A 21,917-nucleotide genomic window follows, 5' to 3' on the forward strand; every position below is an offset into this window, starting at 1 on the left:
CATAACACCACCATAATGTTTGAGTGAGGTTGATATGGTAATCAATTGTGTTTTTATACTGAACAAATAGTATTTAGGATTGCAAATATGCAATATCACTGGAATTATCTAATTTACAGACCAAGAGGACACTTGGAAACGTCCCGTGACCACACCTGACACCACTTAAAATATCTGTCCATTTGTAGTTGTTAGGTCTATCAATCCCATTTATTTCTGATATTGTTCACATGTTGGAAGCCATCTGTTTCCAGCTCTACTTATAGCTTGTCAATGAAAGATGACTTTCAAAATAAAAAAAACTTTTATTTTGTGTGTGCTTGATCTTGTGTTTTCTGAACTATGTAACTCATATCGATCTTCTGATAACTTCCTCATAATCTCCCAGATGTCTTTTTTTCCAAATATACCACGTTTTTGCATGTCAGAATCATGTAATTACACATGAATAGCAGTTAATTTTGGGTATGTCTATTTAGGCCGAAATCTACATTTTGTCATTACATGTAATTAACCACCAACAGGCATGATGTAATTTAAGAATTGAATACAAAAAGCATTACACAAACATTGATGTCTTGATTTTGTCCAAAGTAACGGTTCGCAAAATCAGGTAAATTGATAATGCACACTTTGTTAAACCTCAATGTCTACTTGTTTTAAAATCACTTTGTTTTTAGCTGTATATATTGTGTATTTTGAACCTTCTCAGACAATGTAGTTTATCACAATAAAAATACAGTTGTGCACTAAAATTATAAAAAGTTAACTTGAGTTATATGATTAACTCTGATAGCACTAGTGATAATACAACATTACATTTATTGAATTCATTTAATTTCTGTTGGCACTAATGTTACTCCACACGATGCATCGCGGGAATTGAAATGAAAAGCAGGAATGTATTTTTACCGTGGACTGTGAGGGTGGCTGTGGTTCTGTGGTCTCGACACTGACAAGTGTAGTCTCCTGAGTCTTCTGGTTTCGGGCCGGTGATGGTCAGAGAGATGAGGGACTTCTTCTGCTTTATCAGGTACCTCTCTCCAGCCCTGAGGTTCTCCAAGCCCCTCCTCCAGTGGAACGTAACCCCTGGCAAGGAGAACTGACAGGACAGGGTTACATCCTCCCCCTCCTTCACCTCCATGCTCTGCAGCCGCTGGGTGAACTCAGCTGGGATGGCTGGAACAAAAAAATGGACTCATGACAGCCATTGTGTACATTGTGGTGTGACAAGAATAAGCAAACTGGTAAAGAAGTAAAACCTGTTCTTTCTCTTTTGAAGACATTTTGATCATATTCCACCATCTCATATACAGTACTTCTTTACATGTGATGCCAAATGCACAGTAAGGATAACAACAACATAATACAATATCTCTAAACAGAGGTCCTTCTCTTACCTTTCACAGTGACGACGGCCTTGGTGCTGACCGATCCAGCACTGCACTCGTACACCCCAGCATCGCTGTTACTGACCTCCCTGATTGTCAGCCTGGCCTCATTACCTGAGCGACTGACGTAGTACCTTGAGGAGCTCCACATTAGGCAGCCATCTTTGTACCACAGAATGTGGCATGGTTTAGAGGTGATACACACCAGCACCAAACCGCCTCCCTCAATGGCCTCACAGTCCTCCAGTGCTTTGGTAATGGTGGGACGTCTCTCTTTACCACAGGAAGGGTAGATTACATAGACAACCATGTCAAATACATAAACGCTGGCCAAAAAGGATTCACATATAATTGACATAGTTTCATTTTGTGAATAGTTGTAATATTACAGTGTTTTAGATGTTTGTAAAACAAACCAACTTCACGCGGAAATTACCTCTAACAAGCAATGAGGCGTAGGACCTCTTGTCGCCTGCCTCGAAGGAGATGGTCCCCGAGTCTTTATGGGCCAACTGTTTGAAGGTTAAACTGTGGTATCCCCCTGGGACCACCTGGATCTCATTCAGCTTGTTGATGTACAGTAAGGTCTCATCCAGGTACCACTTGACCCCAACATAGTCGCTGGGACAGATACGGCACCTGAACATCACAGTGTCATTCTCCAGACACTCAACGTCCTCCAACTCATCCATGATCAACACCTTCTGACCTGCACCGATCACACAAGGGTTTAACATTAAACATACACAAGCTGTATAGAAAGGAGTACACTCAATATGGCTATCAAAATCCAACCTATAACAGAACGTTGACTTGTTTGTTCTATTCATTCTATTTCTATGGCCTTACCATGTACGGTCAGTAGCGCCCGGCTCTGCATGGTGCCAACGTCGCAGATGTACACGTCAGTGTCACCCTTGTCCAGGCAGCTGATTGTGAGGGAGAGGGCCACGCCCTTCTGCTTCATCACATACTTCTTGCTCGCCCGCAGCTCCGCCATGCCCTTCAACCAGGTCACCCTCTTGGCCGGCAACCTCGTCTCGCACTCCAGCGTCACCTTGCTCTTCTCCTCACCCCGTGCCTCCCGCAGCTCACGTGCAAACATGTGCTGCAGCTCTGTAGGTGTGGGAGGGGTTAAAAACACTTCCTGTGTGCTACACCTGAGCAGGTGTGGGAGGGGTTAAATACACATCCCGTGTGCTACACCTGAGCATGTGTGTGAAGGGGTAAAATACACGTATTGTGTGCTACACCTGAGCAGGTGTGGGAGGGGTTAAATACACTTCCCGTGTGCTACACCTGAGCATGTGCGTGAAGGGGTAAAATACACTTATTGTGTGCGACACCTGAGCAGGTGTGGGAGGGGTTAAAAAAGTTCTGGGACACTGTGAAGTCCATGGAGAACAAGAGCACCTCCTCCCAGCTGCCCACTGCACTGAGGCTAGGAAACACGGTCTCCACCGATAAATCCATGATTATCGAAAACTTCAATAAGCACTTCTCAACGGCTGGCCATGCCTTCCGCCTGGCTACTCCAACCTCGGCCAACAGCTCCGCCCCCCCCCTGTAGTTCCTCACCCAAACCTCTCCAGGTTCTCCTTTACCCAAATCCAGATAGCAGATGTTCTGAAAGAGCTGCAAAACCTGGACCCGTACAAATCAGCTGGGCTTGACAATCTGGACCCGCTATTTCTGAAACTATCTGCCGCCATTGTCGCAACCCCTATTACCAGCCTGTTCAACCTCTCTTTCATATCGTCTGAGATCCCCAAGGATTGGAAAGCTGCTGCAGTCATCCCCCTCTTCAAAGGGGGAGACACCCTGGACCCAAACTGTTATAGACCTATATCCATCCTGCCCTGCCTATCTAAGGTCTTCGAAAGCCAAGTCAACAAACAGGTCACTGACCATCTCGAATCCCACCGTACCTTCTCCGCTGTGCAATCTGGTTTCCGAGCCGGTCACGGGTGCACCTCAGCCACACTCAAGGTACTAAACGATATCATAACCGCCATCGATAAAAGACAGTACGGTCTTCATCGACCTCGCCAAGGCTTTCGACTCTGTCAATCACCATATTCTTATCGGCAGACTCAACAGCCTCGGTTTTTCGGATGACTGCCTTGCCTGGTTCACCAATTACTTTGCAGACAGAGTTCAGTGTGTCAAATCGGAGGGCATGCTGTCCGGTCCTCTGGCAGTCTCTATGGGGGTGCCACAGGGTTCAATTCTCGGGCCGACTCTTTTCTCTGTATATATCAATGATGTTGCTCTTGCTGCGGGCGATTCCCTGATCCACCTCTACGCAGACGACACCATTCTATATACTTTCGGCCCGTCATTGGACACTGTGCTATCTAACCTCCAAACGAGCTTCAATGCCATACAGCACTCCTTCCGTGGCCTCCAACTGCTCTTAAACGCGAGTAAAACCAAATGCATGCTTTTCAACCGATCGCTGCCTGCACCCGCATGCCCGACTAGCATCACCACCCTGCATGGTTCCGACCTTGAATATGTGGACATCTATAAGTACCTAGGTGTCTGGCTAGACTGCAAACTCTCCTTCCAGACTCACATCAAACATCTCCAATCGAAAATCAAATCAAGAGTCGGCTTTCTATTCCGCAACAAAGCCTCCTTCACTCACGCTGCCAAGCTTACCCTAGTAAAACTGACTATCCTACCGATCCTCGACGGCGATGTCATCTACAAAATGGCTTCCAACACTCTACTCAGCAAACTGGATGCAGTCTATCACAGTGCCATCCGTTTTGTCACTAAAGCACCTTATACCACCCACCACTGCGACTTGTATGCTCTAGTCGGCTGGCCCTCACTACATATTCGTCGCCAGACCCACTGGCTCAGGTCATCTACAAGTCCATGCTAGGTAAAGCTCCGCCTTATCTCAGTTCACTGGTCACGATGGCAACACCCATCCGTAGCACGCGCTCCAGCAGGTGTATCTCACTGATCATCCCTAAAGCCAACACCTCATTTGGCCGCCTTTCGTTCCAGTACTCTGCTGCCTGTGACTGGAACGAATTGCAAAAATCGCTGAAGTTGGAGACTTTTATCTCCCTCACCAACTTCAAACATCAGCTATCCGAGCAGCTAACCGATCGCTGCAGCTGTACATAGTCTATAGGTAAATAGCCCACCCATTTTCACCTACCTCATTCCCATACTGTTTTTATACTGTTTTTATTTATTTACTTTTCTGCTCTTTTGCACACCAATATCTCTACCTGTACATGACCATCTGATCATTTATCACTCCAGTGTTAATCTGCAAAATTGTATTATTCGCCTACCTCCTCATGCCTTTTGCACACATTGTATATAGACTGCCCATTTTTTCTACTGTGTTATTGACTTGCTAATTGTTTACTCCATGTGTAACTCTGTGTTGTCTGTTCACACTGCTATGCTTTATCTTGGCCAGGTCGCAGTTGCAAATGAGAACTTGTTCTCAACTAGCCTACCTGGTTAAATAAAGGTGAAATAAAAAAAATAAAAAATAAAAATAAATAAATACACTTCCTGTGTGCTACAGTCAAAGTCTTGAGGCTCTGAGTCAAAATCGAGTCGCAATTCATTTGCATTTGACACGAATACACAACATTGCTAAACAGCACTATACCGTTACACAGTAATACTGCAGTACTACCCAGTACTTGCCTCTGACCTCCAGCTTGGCCCGGGTGGCAATTCCATCTGCCTCACAGCAGTACTCCCCAGAGTCTCTGATGCAGGTGTTTGTGATCACCAGCCGTACCAGGTGGTCCTCCACACTGATCTCGTACTTGGGGGGGCTGTGCCTGATCTGATGGCCGTTCTTCAGCCAGCGTATGAAGGCCTCAGGCTTGGTGATCTCACAGCTCAGCTCAGCATCCTCCCCTGGGGTGGCTTTGACGTTCGTCATGTCCCTGAACACATGCACTAGCTTCTCTTTAGGAGGAAGGACATACAGTATAACATTAAAGCAGGTTTTCTCTAGGGACACATACAGTATAACATTAAAGCAGGTTTTCTCTAGGGACACACAGTATAACATTAAAGCAGGTTTTCTCTAGGGACACATACAGTATAACATTAAAGCAGGTTTTTTCTAGGGACACATACAGTATAACATTAAAGCAGGTTTTCTCTAGGGACACATACAGTATAACATTAAAGCAGGTTTTCTCTAGGGACACATACAGTATAACATTAAAGCAGGTTTTCTCTAGGGACACATACAGTATAACATTAAAGCAGGTTTTTTCTAGGGACACATACAGTATAACATTATAGCAGGTTTTCTCTAGGGACACATACAGTATAACATTAAAGCAGGTTTTCTCTAGGGACACATACAGTATAACATTAAAGCAGGTTTTCTCTAGGGACACATACAGTATAACATTAAAGCAGGTTTTCTCTAGGGACACATACAGTATAACATTAAAGCAGGTTTTCTCTAGGGTCACATACAGTATAACATTAAATCAGGTTTTCTCTAGGGACACATACAGTATAGCATTAAAGCAGGTTTTCTCTAGGGACACATACAGTATAACATTAAAGCAGGTTTTCTCTAGGGACACATACAGTATAACATTAAAGCAGGTTTTCTCTAGGGACACATACAGTATAACATTAAAGCAGGTTTTCTCTAGGGACACATACAGTATAACATTAAAGCAGGTTTTCTCTAGGGACACATACAGTATAACATTAAAGCAGGTTTTCTCTAGGGACACATACAGTATAACATTAAAGCAGGTTTTCTCTAGGGACACATACAGTATAACATTAAAGCAGGTTTTCTCTAGGGTCACATACAGTATAAAATTAAAGCAGGTTTTCTCTAGGGACACATACAGTATAACATTAAAGCAGGTTTTCTCTAGGGACACATACAGTATAACATTAAAGCAGGTTTTCTCTAGGGACACATACAGTATAACATTAAAGCAGGTTTTCTCTAGGGACACATACAGTATAACATTAAAGCAGGTTTTCTCTAGGGACACATACAGTATAACATTAAAGCAGGTTTTCTCTAGGGACACATACAGTATAACATTAAAGCAGGTTTTCTCTAGGGACACATACAGTATAACATTAAAGCAGGTTTTCTCTAGGGACACATACAGTATAACATTAAAGCAGGTTTTCTCTAGGGACACATACAGTATAACATTAAAGCAGGTTTTCTCTAGGGACACATACAGTATAACATTAAAGCAGGTTTTCTCTAGGGACACATACAGTATAACATTAAAGCAGGTTTTCTCTAGGGACACATACAGTATAACATTAAAGCAGGTTTTCTCTAGGGACACATACAGTATAACATTAAAGCAGGTTTTCTCTAGGGTCACATACAGTATAACATTAAAGCAGGTTTTCTCTAGGGACACATACAGTATAACATTAAAGCAGGTTTTCTCTAGGGACACATACAGTATAACATTAAAGCAGGTTTTCTCTAGGGACACATACAGTATAACATTAAAGCAGGTTTTCTCTAGGGACACATACAGTATAACATTAAAGCAGGTTTTCTCTAGGGACACATACAGTATAACATTAAAGCAGGTTTTCTCTAGGGACACATACAGTATAACATTAAAGCAGGTTTTCTCTAGGGACACATACAGTATAACATTAAAGCAGGTTTTCTCTAGGGACACATACAGTATAACATTAAAGCAGGTTTTCTCTAGGGACACATACAGTATAATCTGTTTACAGGTCTTCAATGTTGCAATAGGCCCTCCTTAGGGACAAACACACTCTACATAGTAATACATACAGTATAGCCTAAGTACCATCCTGTTGATGCTCTTGCAGAGGTTAGATCAAAGATAGTGTAACTGGCCAGGATGACACACAGGTTCGTACACATTTCAGACAAACACGCTTCAGACAAGAGCCAGTCACTCACCTTTGACAAATAGCATGGTCCTGCAGCTGAGGTCTTTGATGAAGAAGACAACGTCCCCGGCGTCAGTCAAGGTTGCATCTCTGATTGTCATCTTGTACTTGCGGCCCTTGTTTACGCTCTGGATGCGGCTGTTGCTGACCACAAGTTGACCGTTCAGGGTCCAGGAGGACTCGTCGATGACATCATGAGAGAGGACGCACTCGAAACTGCAGCTCTCGCCCTCCAGAACAGAGGCCGTCTTCATACGCTGGGCAATGGTGATGTGAAGGTCTGTGGTGGGAAATGTCAGTGAGATCAGATGGACAATTGATAATCGATAAGATGGGCATTTCTGTTCCAATAATTGTTTGGACCAGACCTTGTTGATGATCTGGACCATACATACCATGTACAGTGACCTTGGCCTTGGTCTGGCTGGTGCCCAGGTCACAGCTATAGTGGCCTGCATCATCCTTACTCAGACTGTGGATGATGAGCGCTAAGGACTTCCCAAACTTGAGCAGCTCATGTTTGTCACTGCTGGCCAGGACCGTACCATCCTTCCTCCAGATGGGGGTGACCATTTCCTTAGAGGTCTCGCACTGCAGACACACCTTCCCCTCCTCCTCCCCTGACATGTCTTCTAGAGACCTCAGGAACACCGCTGGCTTTTCTGGAGGATAAATTAAACAGTACAAACACATTAGTTCCCGATCTAATCGTTCACGTTCTTCCAAGCATCAGTGGCTCTTATATCTCTTGCTTGTCTAAAGTTACTGAAGGATAGGCCTGTTACAGTGACCGCATTATCGCCACACTGGCGGTTACGAGTCATGATGGCAGTCAAATTCCACGTGACCAAGCTGTGATGCTGCTGATGGTCATTAGTAGCCTCCCAAACTTGCTAACTGCCTGGTACTCAGCACTCTATTGTCCTTCTCATCACTCTGACATCAATGCAAATGCAATCGAAAATCGAATCAAACACTTCATGAGAGTCCATGAGGTCATGTTGCGCAACATTTCTATAGGCTATGCAGCTGCGAGCTCTATTAAAAGAGGAGGATCCCATCAGCTTTCTATAGGCTAGGCCTACTATATTTATTTCTCAACTTTTCTAATATTAAGCACATTGCTTCTCTTTTCAACAGGAGTATAGCCTACCTGGCTGGCATGAAAATTAACCAGGGGATAAGTGTCCCCCATTCGCTATTTAAGTGCATAGATGACAGGGGCAGCGGGGCAAACAATGTTTGGAATAATTATTTATCGCACAGAATAGGTAGACTTTTGTACTATGGGGGATAGTAGATTGACATAGGCTAGTGCTTTTGCTGTTCGTTAGGCCGACTCGTCTTGTTGGCTGATGAAAAGTAAATGTGGACAGTTCTTCCAATATCTTCAATATATGCCTCGGAATTGGATAAGGATGCACACAACCGGGAGAAGGGGATTATAATTATTATATTCAGCCCAAGGGCACAAAGGCTGCAAAAGGCATGTATTTTTCTAGGGGGCATTATGGCCACACAAAGGGGATACCGCCGGGAAATTCGAGGCATTATCAAGTGCTTGTCAAATTGTGAATGAGAGACTGATGAAGTGTGTACAGCCTGTGCAAAAAAAACCAAAGCAGAGCACATGCCTTTCATACAACTTCATACAATCATCATTAGAGTCACATCACGCTTCAACCCCCCCGACAGCGTCATTGCGCAAAATTACACACAGCATCATCTGGATATGAATGCAACAAACATTCAACATTCCCCTTCTGCTACCATTTCTCTCAAACCGTCCATGCATACAGTTTGACGCATCGTATGCACCACACCGAACGAACAGCGACTGCCTCTGTAACGCAATGCTGCAAGGCAAACCCAGCGTTTCATTGGAAATGAATGTAATTCTGGTGTACCAACATGCAATGACGCTGTCGGTGTGTTCGAAGCGTTAGAATGTATTAAACATCAAAATATACAGCCCAATGTTTGTATCACAACTAAAGTTACATAAGTCAATCTAAATGAAGCATATAGAAGGACCCGTCTCTTTGTTTTAACCGCTCAACACAGAATGCATGTGCACACTCCCTCAAATCATTTCAAGGAAATATCCTTTCTATTTTATTCAGCTATGGTCAATTGTATTCTTCATACTATTAAATAATATAAAATAATGCCATGGAATTCTAAGCATATCTTGTCTGCTAAATGAACTTGTGTAGCCCACAGCCATATGGAATAGCCAGATCAGGGTCTAATATAAGGAAAACTCAGAGTGCGCTATTCTGTTCTTCTGAAATAGACTACATTTTCTTCATATCATGTTTCTTTAGACCTGTCTAAAATATATAATGGATTTATTGATGGCGGTGTAGGCTATATTACATGGATTCATTGTGATGGTGTAGGCTATATTACATGGATTCATTGTGATGGTGTAGGCTATATTACATGGATTTATTAGACTTTTAAAAATGTAGATGTTCTAAAATGTAGATGTGCATAAGTGGCTTGAAGACTATGAGTGGAAGCCAGGAGATACTAAATGTGTTTATGTTAATTAACGGTCAATTACCGTGAGACTGGCAGTAATTTGCTTGACAATCACCGGCTGACAAAATGTCATGACCTCCACAGCCTTAGTGAAGGACATCAGATTCAACCATCTTCAAGTCTCAGTCAAAATCAAGTCTAGCAGATTTGCCTTATTTTCAAATTAGATCTTTGTAAGTTTCAGACACTGTGCTTTAAGGCTAAGACAGTACTGACTGGACACGTACAACCACAAGCATTACACTAGTTTCTCAATTTCTCTTGCAGTGGCTGCTCACAAGTGAGAATTGACAACTGTACAAGGCTCACCTTTGACCTTGAGGGAGGTGGACTCGGTGAGCAGGCCGGCTTGGAACGTGACTCTGCTATCCTGGGGGCGGAGCATTTTGATGGTGAGGCTGTGGATGGTGCCCATGTTTTGGATCCTGGTGACGGAGTTGGCGTTAAGACGGTTGTCGTTCAGGAGCCACTGCACATTGGCGACCACATAGTTGAGCTCACAGGTGAATGTGGCGTTGCTATCCTCCTCCACTTCTACGTGCTCCAGGTGCCTTATGATCTTAAGCCTTCGCACTGAAACAAATATAAATAGGTCATATCCATGGTGTCAGGGTTGGTTTGTGGTAATATCTACTGTTCAACACGGTGTAGATTAAACACAGCATACAGTACTTTGAAGGTATATAAAGACTAAATCAAGCATGAAGCTGCAATTAATTTCCATGATTAAGCATCTGAACATTGAAGCTTTGTCTAATAAAAACACTTGTATTCCTCTTTTATACATCTTCCTCACCCTCCACAGTGACCTTAGCCGTGCTCTTTGACCCTCCAGCCATGCAGCTGTACTGGCCGGTGTCGGTCTCCTTGAGACCCTGGATGGTCAGCTCTGCCTGGCTCTTCTCCGTCTTCATGCTGTACTTGCTGGACGTTTGCAGGGCGGTGCGGCCCCTGTACCAGCGTACCACCCTGGGGGAGGGGGCAAATTGACAGCTCAGTGTGACCGAGCTGTTCTCTTTAGCCTCCACGTCTGGCATGGGCTGGACCACCTTTAGAGGGCGCTCTGGGAAGATACAGAGATGAATAATGATATACCGTAATACTGTCCTGTACAAACCTCTAGCAATACAGTGACCTAGCCCAGAGCCTGGAGGGCCACTGTCAACAGTGAGCAGGGTTTCGTTCCAACGTTCACTTAGTGATAATCAACTACCTTACCCTTCACAGTGAGCTGTGCGGCAGAGCGGCTCTTCCCGGCGTTGAACTGCACGGGGCCTGTCATAGAGCTGTCTGTGCTGCTGAAGCAGAGGGTGTGCATGGTCCCTTCCTGGTCTATGCTCACTTTAGGCCCCTCCATCAGGACCTCTCCATCCAGGGTCCACTTGGGGGGTCTCCCCGCCCGCAGGCTGATCTCCACCTGGAACAAGGCCTCCCTGGGCTCCGTCACCTCCAGGGACCTCAGTCCCCGCACTATGCTGATAGACTGCTCTGCACGCATAGGGAGCACACACTCCATCAGTATCTTCACGTCCAGAGAAACAGAGTAAATGGCAGAGAGAAAGGGTACACTCCAGGAAGGGAGTGAGATAGATAGTTGGATTACTTCATTGTGGATACAGTATATTTGGTTGAATGTGGTGTTTTGGTCATTCATCGATTGTAAGTAAGAGGGGACACACACACACACACACACACACACACACACACACTTTGTATGAAGATTGGCTTATAAACTGTTTATTAACATTTAATATTAGGAATATATGTAACACTGGAACTATAAATAATAAGTCAGAACTAATCACAATGAGTGTGAGCGTCTCACCCTCCACTAACAGCTGACAGGATGTCTTGTCATCACCAGCATCACAGGTGTAGGTGTCCTCATCAGAGGAGGCCACGTCGTGGATGTGGAGCTGCCTGTAGATGTCATCGCTGACGATCTGGTGCTTCTGGCTGGGCTGGATCTCATTCCTGTTCTTGAACCACCTGACCTGGGCGTTGGCCCGCGACACTTGGCACTCCAGCAGGCCTTTGTGTTTGTACATAGCAATCTTCACTTTCAGAGGCTTCACTATCTGCACAGGCAGCTCTGTGGAGACAGCAGTAACATTGAACGATTGTTTAATCATTTTGAGTCACTGAGGAGCATTGATATGGTTGAATCTCAAAATAGCTGTTGTTTACCTTTTACTGTGAGAATTGCATAGGACGAGACCCTGTCTGCAGTGAACTTGATCTCCCCAGCATTTGCTGGCCTTACAGACTTGAAGCACATGGTGTGAGTTTTACCTGTATTCAGACAGAAATACATGTTTCATCAGTAGAATCCTGACCTGTAGACACATGTCCGTGATTAGGCTCAGTTGTGTCCCATGCTCACCCTCATGGCTGATCTTGACGTTGTCTCCGTGTTTGACCCTGGTGTTGTCTCTGTACCAGCGCCCGTCCACATTCTCATAGTTGACCTCGCATAGGAAGGTCACACACTGCCTCTCAGTCACTTCCTCGTCCTCCAATTCCTTCACGATCTGGATGTCTCTGGCTGGCAGGCAGGCAGGCAGGCAGGCAGGCAGGCAGGCAGGCAGGCAGGCAGGCAGGCAGGCAGGCAGGCAGACAGACAGACAGACAGACAGACAGACAGACAGACAGACAGACAGACAGACAGACAGACAGACAGACAGACAGACAGACAGACAGACAGACAGACAGACAGACAGACAGACAGACAGACAGTAAGTAAGTAGTGCCCGACATTACCTAGAAATCCAGTATCGGGTTTGATCTAAATACGTACTGATGTATCTGTGATCTGTACTGTGATTTATCTATAAATTGATGTTGTTTCTAGGACAATTACATAATAATTCGACTGAAAGAGGGTCATTCAATTGTCCCTGTACTTTGCATTACTCCTCTGTTGTAATATTACCTATGACAATGAGTTGACCTGAGGTTTGAATACAGCTTTGGGCACCATCAGTCTGGAAGGAGAACAGGCCAGTGTCTCCTACGGTGACCCGGGTGAAGGTGAGAGTGTGTTTATTCCGATGGGCAGTGATGCGACAGGCAGGCTTGGACTTGAGCTTGACCCCGTCCTTGGTCCACGTGCCATCTATGTAGGACAGGTTGAGGGTCACCTCGAAGGAGCAACCCTCGCTCTCACACACCTCCACATCCTCCAGACCCTTCACCACCAGTAGCTGGGTCTGTCTCTCTGCAGACAGACGTTCAGAAAGTAAAACACACACACTTGTTGAAACCTTTTCATATTTATATAACGGGTCCTTGAATATTGAATAAATTAGAAGGAAACACAAAGGTGAAGAAAAGTAACTGAATAGAATGTGTGCCATGGAGTAGAGGTCTTACTTGCAGCAGCTAGTTTTCTCCCAGACCTATCTCCCATGGTCTGTCAGGAGGGATGGCCTCAGCCACTTCTGATTGGCTTTCCCCTTGTCCGTCTCCCTAGGTTGTCCCTAGGGCTAAAACTATACAGTTTGATACATCTTTTAAAACATGCTATAAGTCAAGAACATTTTCATGTTGACTTGTAAATAACCTCTCCACTCTGTCATTCTCATTGACATGTGTTAAAATGGAGGACCAATGTGGCCAGAACCCAAGAGCAATACTTTAATATGGTTATACTTGGATGTGGCGTGGCTGGGCCTGTATAATGAAGTAATCTCTGACACCTCAATACTTGCCTGAGCTCAGCTTCACTAATATAGACTCAGCAGTCTGCATGTAAAGTATGTTTGCTAGTGATGAGAAAAGAGGATCCATTAACCTCACAATGGGTTAGATCACGTGTCAAACTCATTCTAAGGAGGGCTGAGTGTATGCGTTTTTTCGCTCCTCCCTTGTACTTTAATGACGAATTAAGGTAATTGATTAGTAAGGAACACCCCTCACCTGGTTGTCTAGGTCTTAGTAAGGAACTCCCCTCACCTGGTTGTCTAGGTCTTAATTAGGAACTCCCCTCACCTGGTTGTCTAGATCTTAGAAAGGAACTCCCCTTACCTGGTTGTCTAGGTCTTAGTTAGGAACTCCCCTCACCTGGTTGTCTAGATCTTAGTCAGGAACTCCCCTCACCCGGTTGTCTAGGTCTTAGTCAGGAACTCCCCTCACCTGGTTGTCTAGGTCTTAGTTAGGAACTCCCCTCACCTGGTTGTCTAGATCTTAGTCAGGAACTCCCCTCACCCGGTTGTCTAGGTCTTAGTCAGGAACTCCCCTCACCTGGTTGTCTAGGTCTTAGTCAGGAACTCCCCTCACCTGGTTGTCTAGGTCTTAATTAGGAACTCCCCTCACCTGGTTGTCTAGGTCTTAGTCAGGAACTCCCCTCACCTGGTTGTCTAGGTCTTAGTTAGGAACTCCCCTCACCCGGTTGTCTAGGTCTTAGTCAGGAACTCCCCTCACCCGGTTGTCTAGGTCTTAGTCAGGAACTCCCCTCACCCGGTTGTCTAGATCTTAGTCAGGAACTCCCCTCACCTGGTTGTCTAGGTCTTAATTGAAAGAAAAAATTTAAAAAAACAGCAGACACCAGGCCCTCCATGGAATGAGTTTGACAAACAAGAGCTGTCAATCATAGAGCTAAGTGACACAACCCAATAGGAAAACCACAATAGCATATAAATTAATGGAATCGAGGGGTTATTGAGGCTCCACCAACTACAGTGGCTTGTGAAGGTATTCATCCCCTTGGCATTTTTCCTATTTTGTAATGGGTTTCAGTCCGCGTTGTGTAGAGTAAAGACAGTCGCATAGACGCAGAAAATAACAGGTATAAGTACCTCTCAACAGCATCTGCAACTTCTCCAATAGGAGAAGACAGAGTGATGCATAGACCAAAACAAGTATTTGTGCACAAGCACATGCAATGCATGTGGCACAACAATTTACATCTACTTTACAGTGGCTTGCGAAAGTAGTCACCCCCATTTTTTCTATTTTGTTGCCTTACAACCTAGAATTAAAATGGATTTTTGGGGGTTGGTATAATTTGATTAACACAACATGCCTACCACTTTGAAGATACTAAATATTTTTTATTGTGAAACAAACAAGAAATAAGGCACAAAAAAACTGAAAACTTGAGCATAACTATTCACCCCCCCAAAGTCAATACTTTGTAGAGCCAGCTTTTGCAGCAATTACAGCTGCCAGTCTCTTGGGGTATGTCTCTATAAAGCTTGGCACATCTAGCCACTGGGATTCTTGCCCATTCTTCAAGGCAAAACTGCTCCACCTCCTTCAAGTTGGATGGGTTCCGCTGGTGTACAGCAATCTGTAAGTCATACCACAGATTCTCAATTGGATTGAGGTCTGGGCTTTGACTAGGCCAAATGTTTTCCCTTAAACCACTCGAGTGTTGCTTTAGCAGTATGCTTAGGATCATTGTCGTGCTGGAAGGTGAACCTTCGTCCCAGTATCAAATCTCTGGAAGACTGAAACAGGTTTCCGTCAAGAATTTCCATGTATTTAGCGCCATCCATCATTCCCTCAATTCTGACCAGTTTCCCAGTCCCTGCTGATGAAAAACATCCCCACAGCATAATGCTGCCACCACCATGCTTCACTGTGGGGATGGTGCTCTCTGGGTGATGAGAGGTGTTGGGTTTGCGCCAGACATAACATTTTCCTTGATGGCCAAAAAGCTTGATTTTAGTCTCATCTGACAAGAAACCTTCTATCATATGTTTGGGGAGTCTCACACATGCCTTTTGATGAACACCAAACGTGTTCGCTTGTTTTTGTTTTAAGCAATGGCTTTTTTCTGGCCAGTCTTCCGTAAAGCCCAGCTCTGTGGAGTGTATGGCTTAAAGTTGTCCTATGGACAGATACTCCAATCCGCTGTTGAGTTTTGCAGCTCCTTCGGGGATATCTTTGGTCTCTTTGTTGCCTCTGATTAATGCCCTCCTTGCCTGGTCCGTGAGTTTTGGTGGGCGGCCCTCTCTATTGTGGTGCCATATTTTTTTCAGTTTTCTAATAATGGATTTAATGGTGCTCAGTGGGATGTTCAAAGTTACGTATATTTTTTTATAACCCAACGCTGATCTGTTCTTCTAAACAACTTTGTCCCTGACCAGTTTGGAGAGCTCCTTGGTCTTCATGGTGTTCCTTGCTTGGTGGTGCCCCTTGCTTAGTCGTGTTGCTGACTCTGGGGCCTTTCAGAACAGGTGTATATATACTGAGATCATGTGACACTTTTATTGCACACATGTGGACTTTATTTATCTAATTATGTGACTTCTGAAGGTAATTGGTTGCACCAGATCTTATTTAGAGGCTTTATAACAAAGGGGGTGAATACATATGCATACCATTTTTTTACAATTTTGTTTTTATTAGAATTCTTTGTAACAAACACATTTTTTTATTTCACTTCACCAATTTGGACTAATTTATGTATGTCCATTACATGAAATCCAAATAGAAATCCATTTAAATTACAGGTTGTAATGCAACAAATAAACGCCAAGGGGATGAATACTTTTGCAAGGCACTGTAATGGGGAAATAAGGCAGTATGTAATTCCAGGGGGGGGGGTGGGCCACCTTCCATCTAAGGCAGAACATCAAATGCCCTGCCACGTCATATGGTGCTGTATGTTTAATACAGTAATACAGACACATTCTCAATCTCAGACAGCACTGTCTTACAGACCATATGTAATGTCAACTAATCCCAATAAAGTTATCAACAAAAGGAGGTCAGAAAAAGTCACTTCACATAATTTAGGTATCCAAACAGCTTTGTAGAGAGTATATAATTAACCCTCATGCATATCACACCCGGGACTGTCATTTTCCATAGGAGGTGAGACTAATCTAAACAACTAGATCACATTCACATTGACCAAATGGGCAACTGTCTGCCGTTATTCAGTCTAATGTACTAAATGCTGGACGACATACTGACAATCTGTCACTGCAGGAACAGAGAGCAGAACAGCCAATAGATTACAATGTTAAACAGCTTTCAAATTGTACACACAAAAAAAGAATGTGAACACCTGTTACATCACAATTCTCAGAACTATGAGCATTATGTTCTCCAATCATTAACAATTTCTTGATGCAAATAGGTAAGTGGCAGAACAAAAACTATAGGGCATTGATCTCTTGTAATGCAATGACATATCAAAAATATTCAAGTCACAAAGATAACTGGAACACCTGCTGTGGTGTACCCACCTTAAACCTGGTTAGCTGTATTCTGGGAACATGTATTTCTTCTCACGTCCTCTCAGTATCCGAACTGAAATACCACTTTCAGCGGGACAAAAAAGCAGACAAATGCTACCAAAAAATGTCAGTCCGTCATGAAAGGTATATCCGACTCTTGTCTTCTTTTCCCCAAAATCCCGCAAGATGAACAACAAACGTTTGGCAGGAAGAGAGAATTCCCAGGTTGGAGGGCTAGCCTATCTGTCGATCCCCCAGGAGAGGACAGTCAGCCAGCAGACCTCTCTCTTTTTTTCTGCTATGGTAAAGCCTAATGCTGAACAGCTGACATATCTCTCCTCTCACACTGTCCTCCAAAATAGACCAGTGTCATTATACATGCCACGATAGCCTTGGCTTTACTGCTGTGATGCAACTTCTGTCCAGCATCACTAGTGTGGTTCAAATATGGTACACATGCTGGAGGGTTTTCCCGTTTGTGCTTATGTCAAATTGGATGGAAGCTCTCCTCTGACCAACAAATACATTGGATTTTGTACCTGTTTCTTGCAACTCTTTCGGGGGCACAGGAAGCAGAGACCCAGGGAGAGCTGGCTTTGGCATGGTAAAGGCAAATGGGTATGCCTCTAGTCAAATGATCTGCACTCATCAAAAGAAAATCCCTCTTTCCTAAGTCTGCAGCCTAAATGACATGGATCACCATTCTAATTTGAACCACCCCTCACACCAAACCCCTTTCCTGTCGGTGTCTCCACTCCATGTCTGATGTGGTTCACTCCATGACTGATGTGGTTCACTCCATGACTGATGTGGTTCACTCCATGTCTGATGTGGTTCACTCCATGACTGATGTGGTTCACTCCATGTCTGATGTGGTTCACTCCATGTCTGATGTGGTTCACTCCATGACTGATGTGGTTCACTCCATGTCTGATGTGGTTCACTCCATGACTGATGTGGTTCACTCCATGTCTGATGTGGTTCACTCCATGTCTGATGTGGTTAACTCCATGACTGATGTGGTTCACTCCATGTCTGATGTGGTTCACTCCATGTCTGATGTGGTTCACTCCATGTCTGATGTGGTTCACTCCATGTCTGATGTGGTTAACTCCATGTCTGATGTGGTTCACTCCATGACTGATGTGGTTCACTCCATGTCTGATGTGGTTCACTCCATGTCTGATGTGGTTCACTCCATGTCTGATGTGGTTCACTCCATGACTGATGTGGTTCACTCCATGTCTGATGTGGTTCACTCCATGTCTGATGTGGTTCACTCCATGACTGATGTGGTTCACTCCATGTCTGATGTGGTTCACTCCATGACTGATGTGGTTCACTCCATGTCTGATGTGGTTCACTCCATGACTGATGTGGTTAACTCCATGTCTGATGTGGTTCACTCCATGTCTGATGTGGTTCACTCCATGTCTGATGTGGTTCACTCCATGTCTGATGTGGTTCACTCCATGTCTGATGTGGTTAACTCCATGACTGATGTGGTTCACTCCATGTCTGATGTGGTTCACTCCATGTCTGATGTGGTTAACTCCATGTCTGATGTGGTTAACTCCATGTCTGATGTGGTTAACTCCATGTCTGATGTGGTTCACTCCATGTCTGATGTGGTTCACTCCATGACTGATGTGGTTCACTCCATGTCTGATGTGGTTCACTCCATGTCTGATGTGGTTCACTCCATGTCTGATGTGGTTCACTCCATGACTGATGTGGTTCACTCAATGTCTGATGTGGTTAACTCCATGTCTGATGTGGTTCACTCCATGACTGATGTGGTTCACTCCATGTCTGATGTGGTTCACTCCATGACTGATGTGGTTCACTCCATGACGGATGTGGTTCACTCCATGTCTGATGTGGTTCACTCCATGACTGATGTGGTTCACTCCATGACTGATGTGGTTCACTCCATGTCTGATGTGGTTCACTCCATGACTGATGTGGTTCACTCCATGACTGATGTGGTTCACTCCATGACTGATGTGGTTCACTCCATGACTGATGTGGTTCACTCCATGACTGATGTGGTTCACTCCATGTCTGATGTGGTTCACTCCATGTCTGATGTGGTTCACTCCATGACTGATGTGGTTCACTCCATGTCTGATGTGGTTCACTCCATGTCTGATGTGGTTCACTCCATGACTGATGTGGTTCACTCCATGACTGATGTGGTTCACTCCATGACTGATGTGGTTCACTCCATGACTGATGTGGTTCACTCCATGACGGATGTGGTTCACTCCATGACGGATGTGGTTCACTCCATGACTGATGTGGTTCACTCCATGACTGATGTGGTTCACTCCATGACGGATGTGGTTCACTCCATGACGGATGTGGTTCACTCCATGTCTGATGTGGTTCACTCCATGTCTGATGTGGTTCACTCCATGACTGATGTGGTTCACTCCATGACTGATGTGGTTAACTCCATGTCTGATGTGGTTAACTCCATGACTGATGTGGTTAACTCCATGACTGATGTGGTTCACTCCATGTCTGATGTGGTTCACTCCATGACTGATGTGGTTAACTCCATGTCTGATGTGGTTCACTCCATGTCTGATGTGGTTCACTCCATGACTGATGTGGTTCACTCCATGTCTGATGTGGTTCACTCCATGTCTGATGTGGTTCACTCCATGTCTGATGTGGTTCACTCCATGACTGATGTGGTTCACTCCATGTCTGATGTGGTTCACTCCATGTCTGATGTGGTTCACTCCATGACTGATGTGGTTCACTCCATGACTGATGTAGTTAACTCCATGACTGATGTGGTTCACTCCATGACTGATGTGGTTCACTCCATGTCTGATGTGGTTCACTCCATGTCTGATGTGGTTCACTCCATGACTGATGTGGTTCACTCCATGACTGATGTGGTTCACTCCATGTCTGATGTGGTTCACTCCATGACTGATGTGGTTCACTCCATGTCTGATGTGGTTCACTCCATGTCTGATGTGGTTAACTCCATGACTGATGTGGTTAACTCCATGTCTGATGTGGTTCACTCCATGTCTGATGTGGTTCACTCCATGACTGATGTGGTTCACTCCATGTCTGATGTGGTTCACTCCATGTCTGATGTGGTTCACTCCATGTCTGATGTGGTTAACTCCATGTCTGATGTGGTTCACTCCATGTCTGATGTGGTTCACTCCATGACTGATGTGGTTCACTCCATGACTGATGTGGTTCACTCCATGTCTGATGTGGTTCACTCCATGTCTGATGTGGTTCACTCCATGTCTGATGTGGTTCACTCCATGTCTGATGTGGTTCACTCCATGTCTGATGTGGTTCACTCCATGTCTGATGTGGTTCACTCCATGACTGATGTGGTTCACTCAATGTCTGATGTGGTTAACTCCATGTCTGATGTGGTTCACTCCATGTCTGATGTGGTTCACTCCATGTCTGATGTGGTTCACTCCATGTCTGATGTGGTTCACTCCATGTCTGATGTGGTTCACTCCATGACTGATGTGGTTCACTCCATGTCTGATGTGGTTCACTCCATGACTGATGTGGTTCACTCCATGTCTGATGTGGTTCACTCCATGTCTGATGTGGTTCACTCCATGTCTGATGTGGTTCACTCCATGACTGATGTGGTTCACTCCATGACGGATGTGGTTCACTCCATGTCTGATGTGGTTCACTCCATGACTGATGTGGTTCACTCCATGTCTGATGTGGTTCACTCCATGTCTGATGTGGTTCACTCCATGTCTGATGTGGTTCACTCCATGTCTGATGTGGTTCACTCCATGTCTGATGTGGTTCACTCCATGTCTGATGTGGTTCACTCCATGACTGATGTGGTTCACTCCATGTCTGATGTGGTTCACTCCATGTCTGATGTGGTTCACTCCATGACTGATGTGGTTCACTCCATGTCTGATGTGGTTCACTCCATGACTGATGTGGTTCACTCCATGTCTGATGTGGTTCACTCCATGTCTGATGTGGTTCACTCCATGTCTGATGTGGTTCACTCCATGACTGATGTGGTTCACTCCATGACTGATGTGGTTCACTCCATGTCTGATGTGGTTCACTCCATGTCTGATGTGGTTCACTCCATGTCTGATGTGGTTCACTCCATGACTGATGTGGTTCACTCCATGACTGATGTGGTTCACTCCATGACTGATGTGGTTCACTCCATGACTGATGTGGTTCACTCCATGACTGATGTGGTTCACTCCATGTCTGATGTGGTTCACTCCATGTCTGATGTGGTTCACTCCATGACTGATGTGGTTAACTCCATGTCTGATGTGGTTCACTCCATGTCTGATGTGGTTCACTCCATGACTGATGTGGTTCACTCCATGTCTGATGTGGTTAACTCCATGTCTGATGTGGTTCACTCCATGACTGATGTGGTTCACTCCATGTCTGATGTGGTTCACTCCATGTCTGATGTGGTTCACTCCATGTCTGATGTGGTTCACTCCATGTCTGATGTGGTTCACTCCATGACTGATGTGGTTCACTCCATGACTGATGTGGTTCACTCAATGTCTGATGTGGTTAACTCCATGTCTGATGTGGTTCACTCCATGACTGATGTGGTTCACTCCATGACTGATGTGGTTCACTCAATGTCTGATGTGGTTCACTCCATGTCTGATGTGGTTCACTCCATGACTGATGTGGTTCACTCCATGTCTGATGTGGTTCACTCCATGACTGATGTGGTTCACTCCATGTCTGATGTGGTTCACTCCATGTCTGATGTGGTTCACTCCATGTCTGATGTGGTTCACTCCATGTCTGATGTGGTTCACTCCATGTCTGATGTGGTTCACTCCATGACTGA

At 44.7% G+C, this 21,917-nt stretch overlaps 1 protein-coding gene across 5 annotated transcripts in view; it reads right to left on the reverse strand.

The window, feature by feature from the left end:
• Positions 1–17,403, reverse strand: part of LOC118400683 (obscurin-like) — a 57,630-nt gene extending 40,227 nt beyond the window's left edge. For 3 of the 5 annotated variants that reach the window (XM_052475307.1, XM_052475305.1, XM_052475303.1), the window contains exons 1-16: positions 17,066–17,402; positions 13,239–13,357; positions 12,799–13,083; positions 12,250–12,411; positions 12,054–12,158; positions 11,692–11,958; positions 11,085–11,354; positions 10,663–10,929; positions 10,176–10,439; positions 7,715–7,981; positions 7,330–7,599; positions 5,076–5,345; positions 2,241–2,507; positions 1,828–2,100; positions 1,401–1,664; positions 913–1,179 (exon numbers count right to left, since the gene is read on the reverse strand). In XM_052475307.1, the coding sequence (XP_052331267.1) occupies positions 913–1,179; positions 1,401–1,664; positions 1,828–2,100; positions 2,241–2,507; positions 5,076–5,345; positions 7,330–7,599; positions 7,715–7,981; positions 10,176–10,439; positions 10,663–10,929; positions 11,085–11,354; positions 11,692–11,958; positions 12,054–12,158; positions 12,250–12,411; positions 12,799–13,083; positions 13,239–13,275 (3,535 nt within the window). In that variant the 5' untranslated portion in view covers positions 13,276–13,357; positions 17,066–17,402. Of the gene's footprint in view, positions 1–912; positions 1,180–1,400; positions 1,665–1,827; positions 2,101–2,240; positions 2,508–5,075; positions 5,346–7,329; positions 7,600–7,714; positions 7,982–10,175; positions 10,440–10,662; positions 10,930–11,084; positions 11,355–11,691; positions 11,959–12,053; positions 12,159–12,249; positions 12,412–12,798; positions 13,084–13,238; positions 13,358–17,065 lie in introns of all 5 variants that reach the window. The other 2 variants (XM_052475306.1, XM_052475304.1) reach the window with 2 other exon arrangements.
• Positions 17,404–21,917: the final 4,514 nt, after the last annotated feature.

Source organism: Oncorhynchus keta, chromosome 22 (assembly GCF_023373465.1).
Source record: "Oncorhynchus keta strain PuntledgeMale-10-30-2019 chromosome 22, Oket_V2, whole genome shotgun sequence".
Classification (NCBI taxonomy): Eukaryota; Metazoa; Chordata; class Actinopteri; order Salmoniformes; family Salmonidae; genus Oncorhynchus; species Oncorhynchus keta.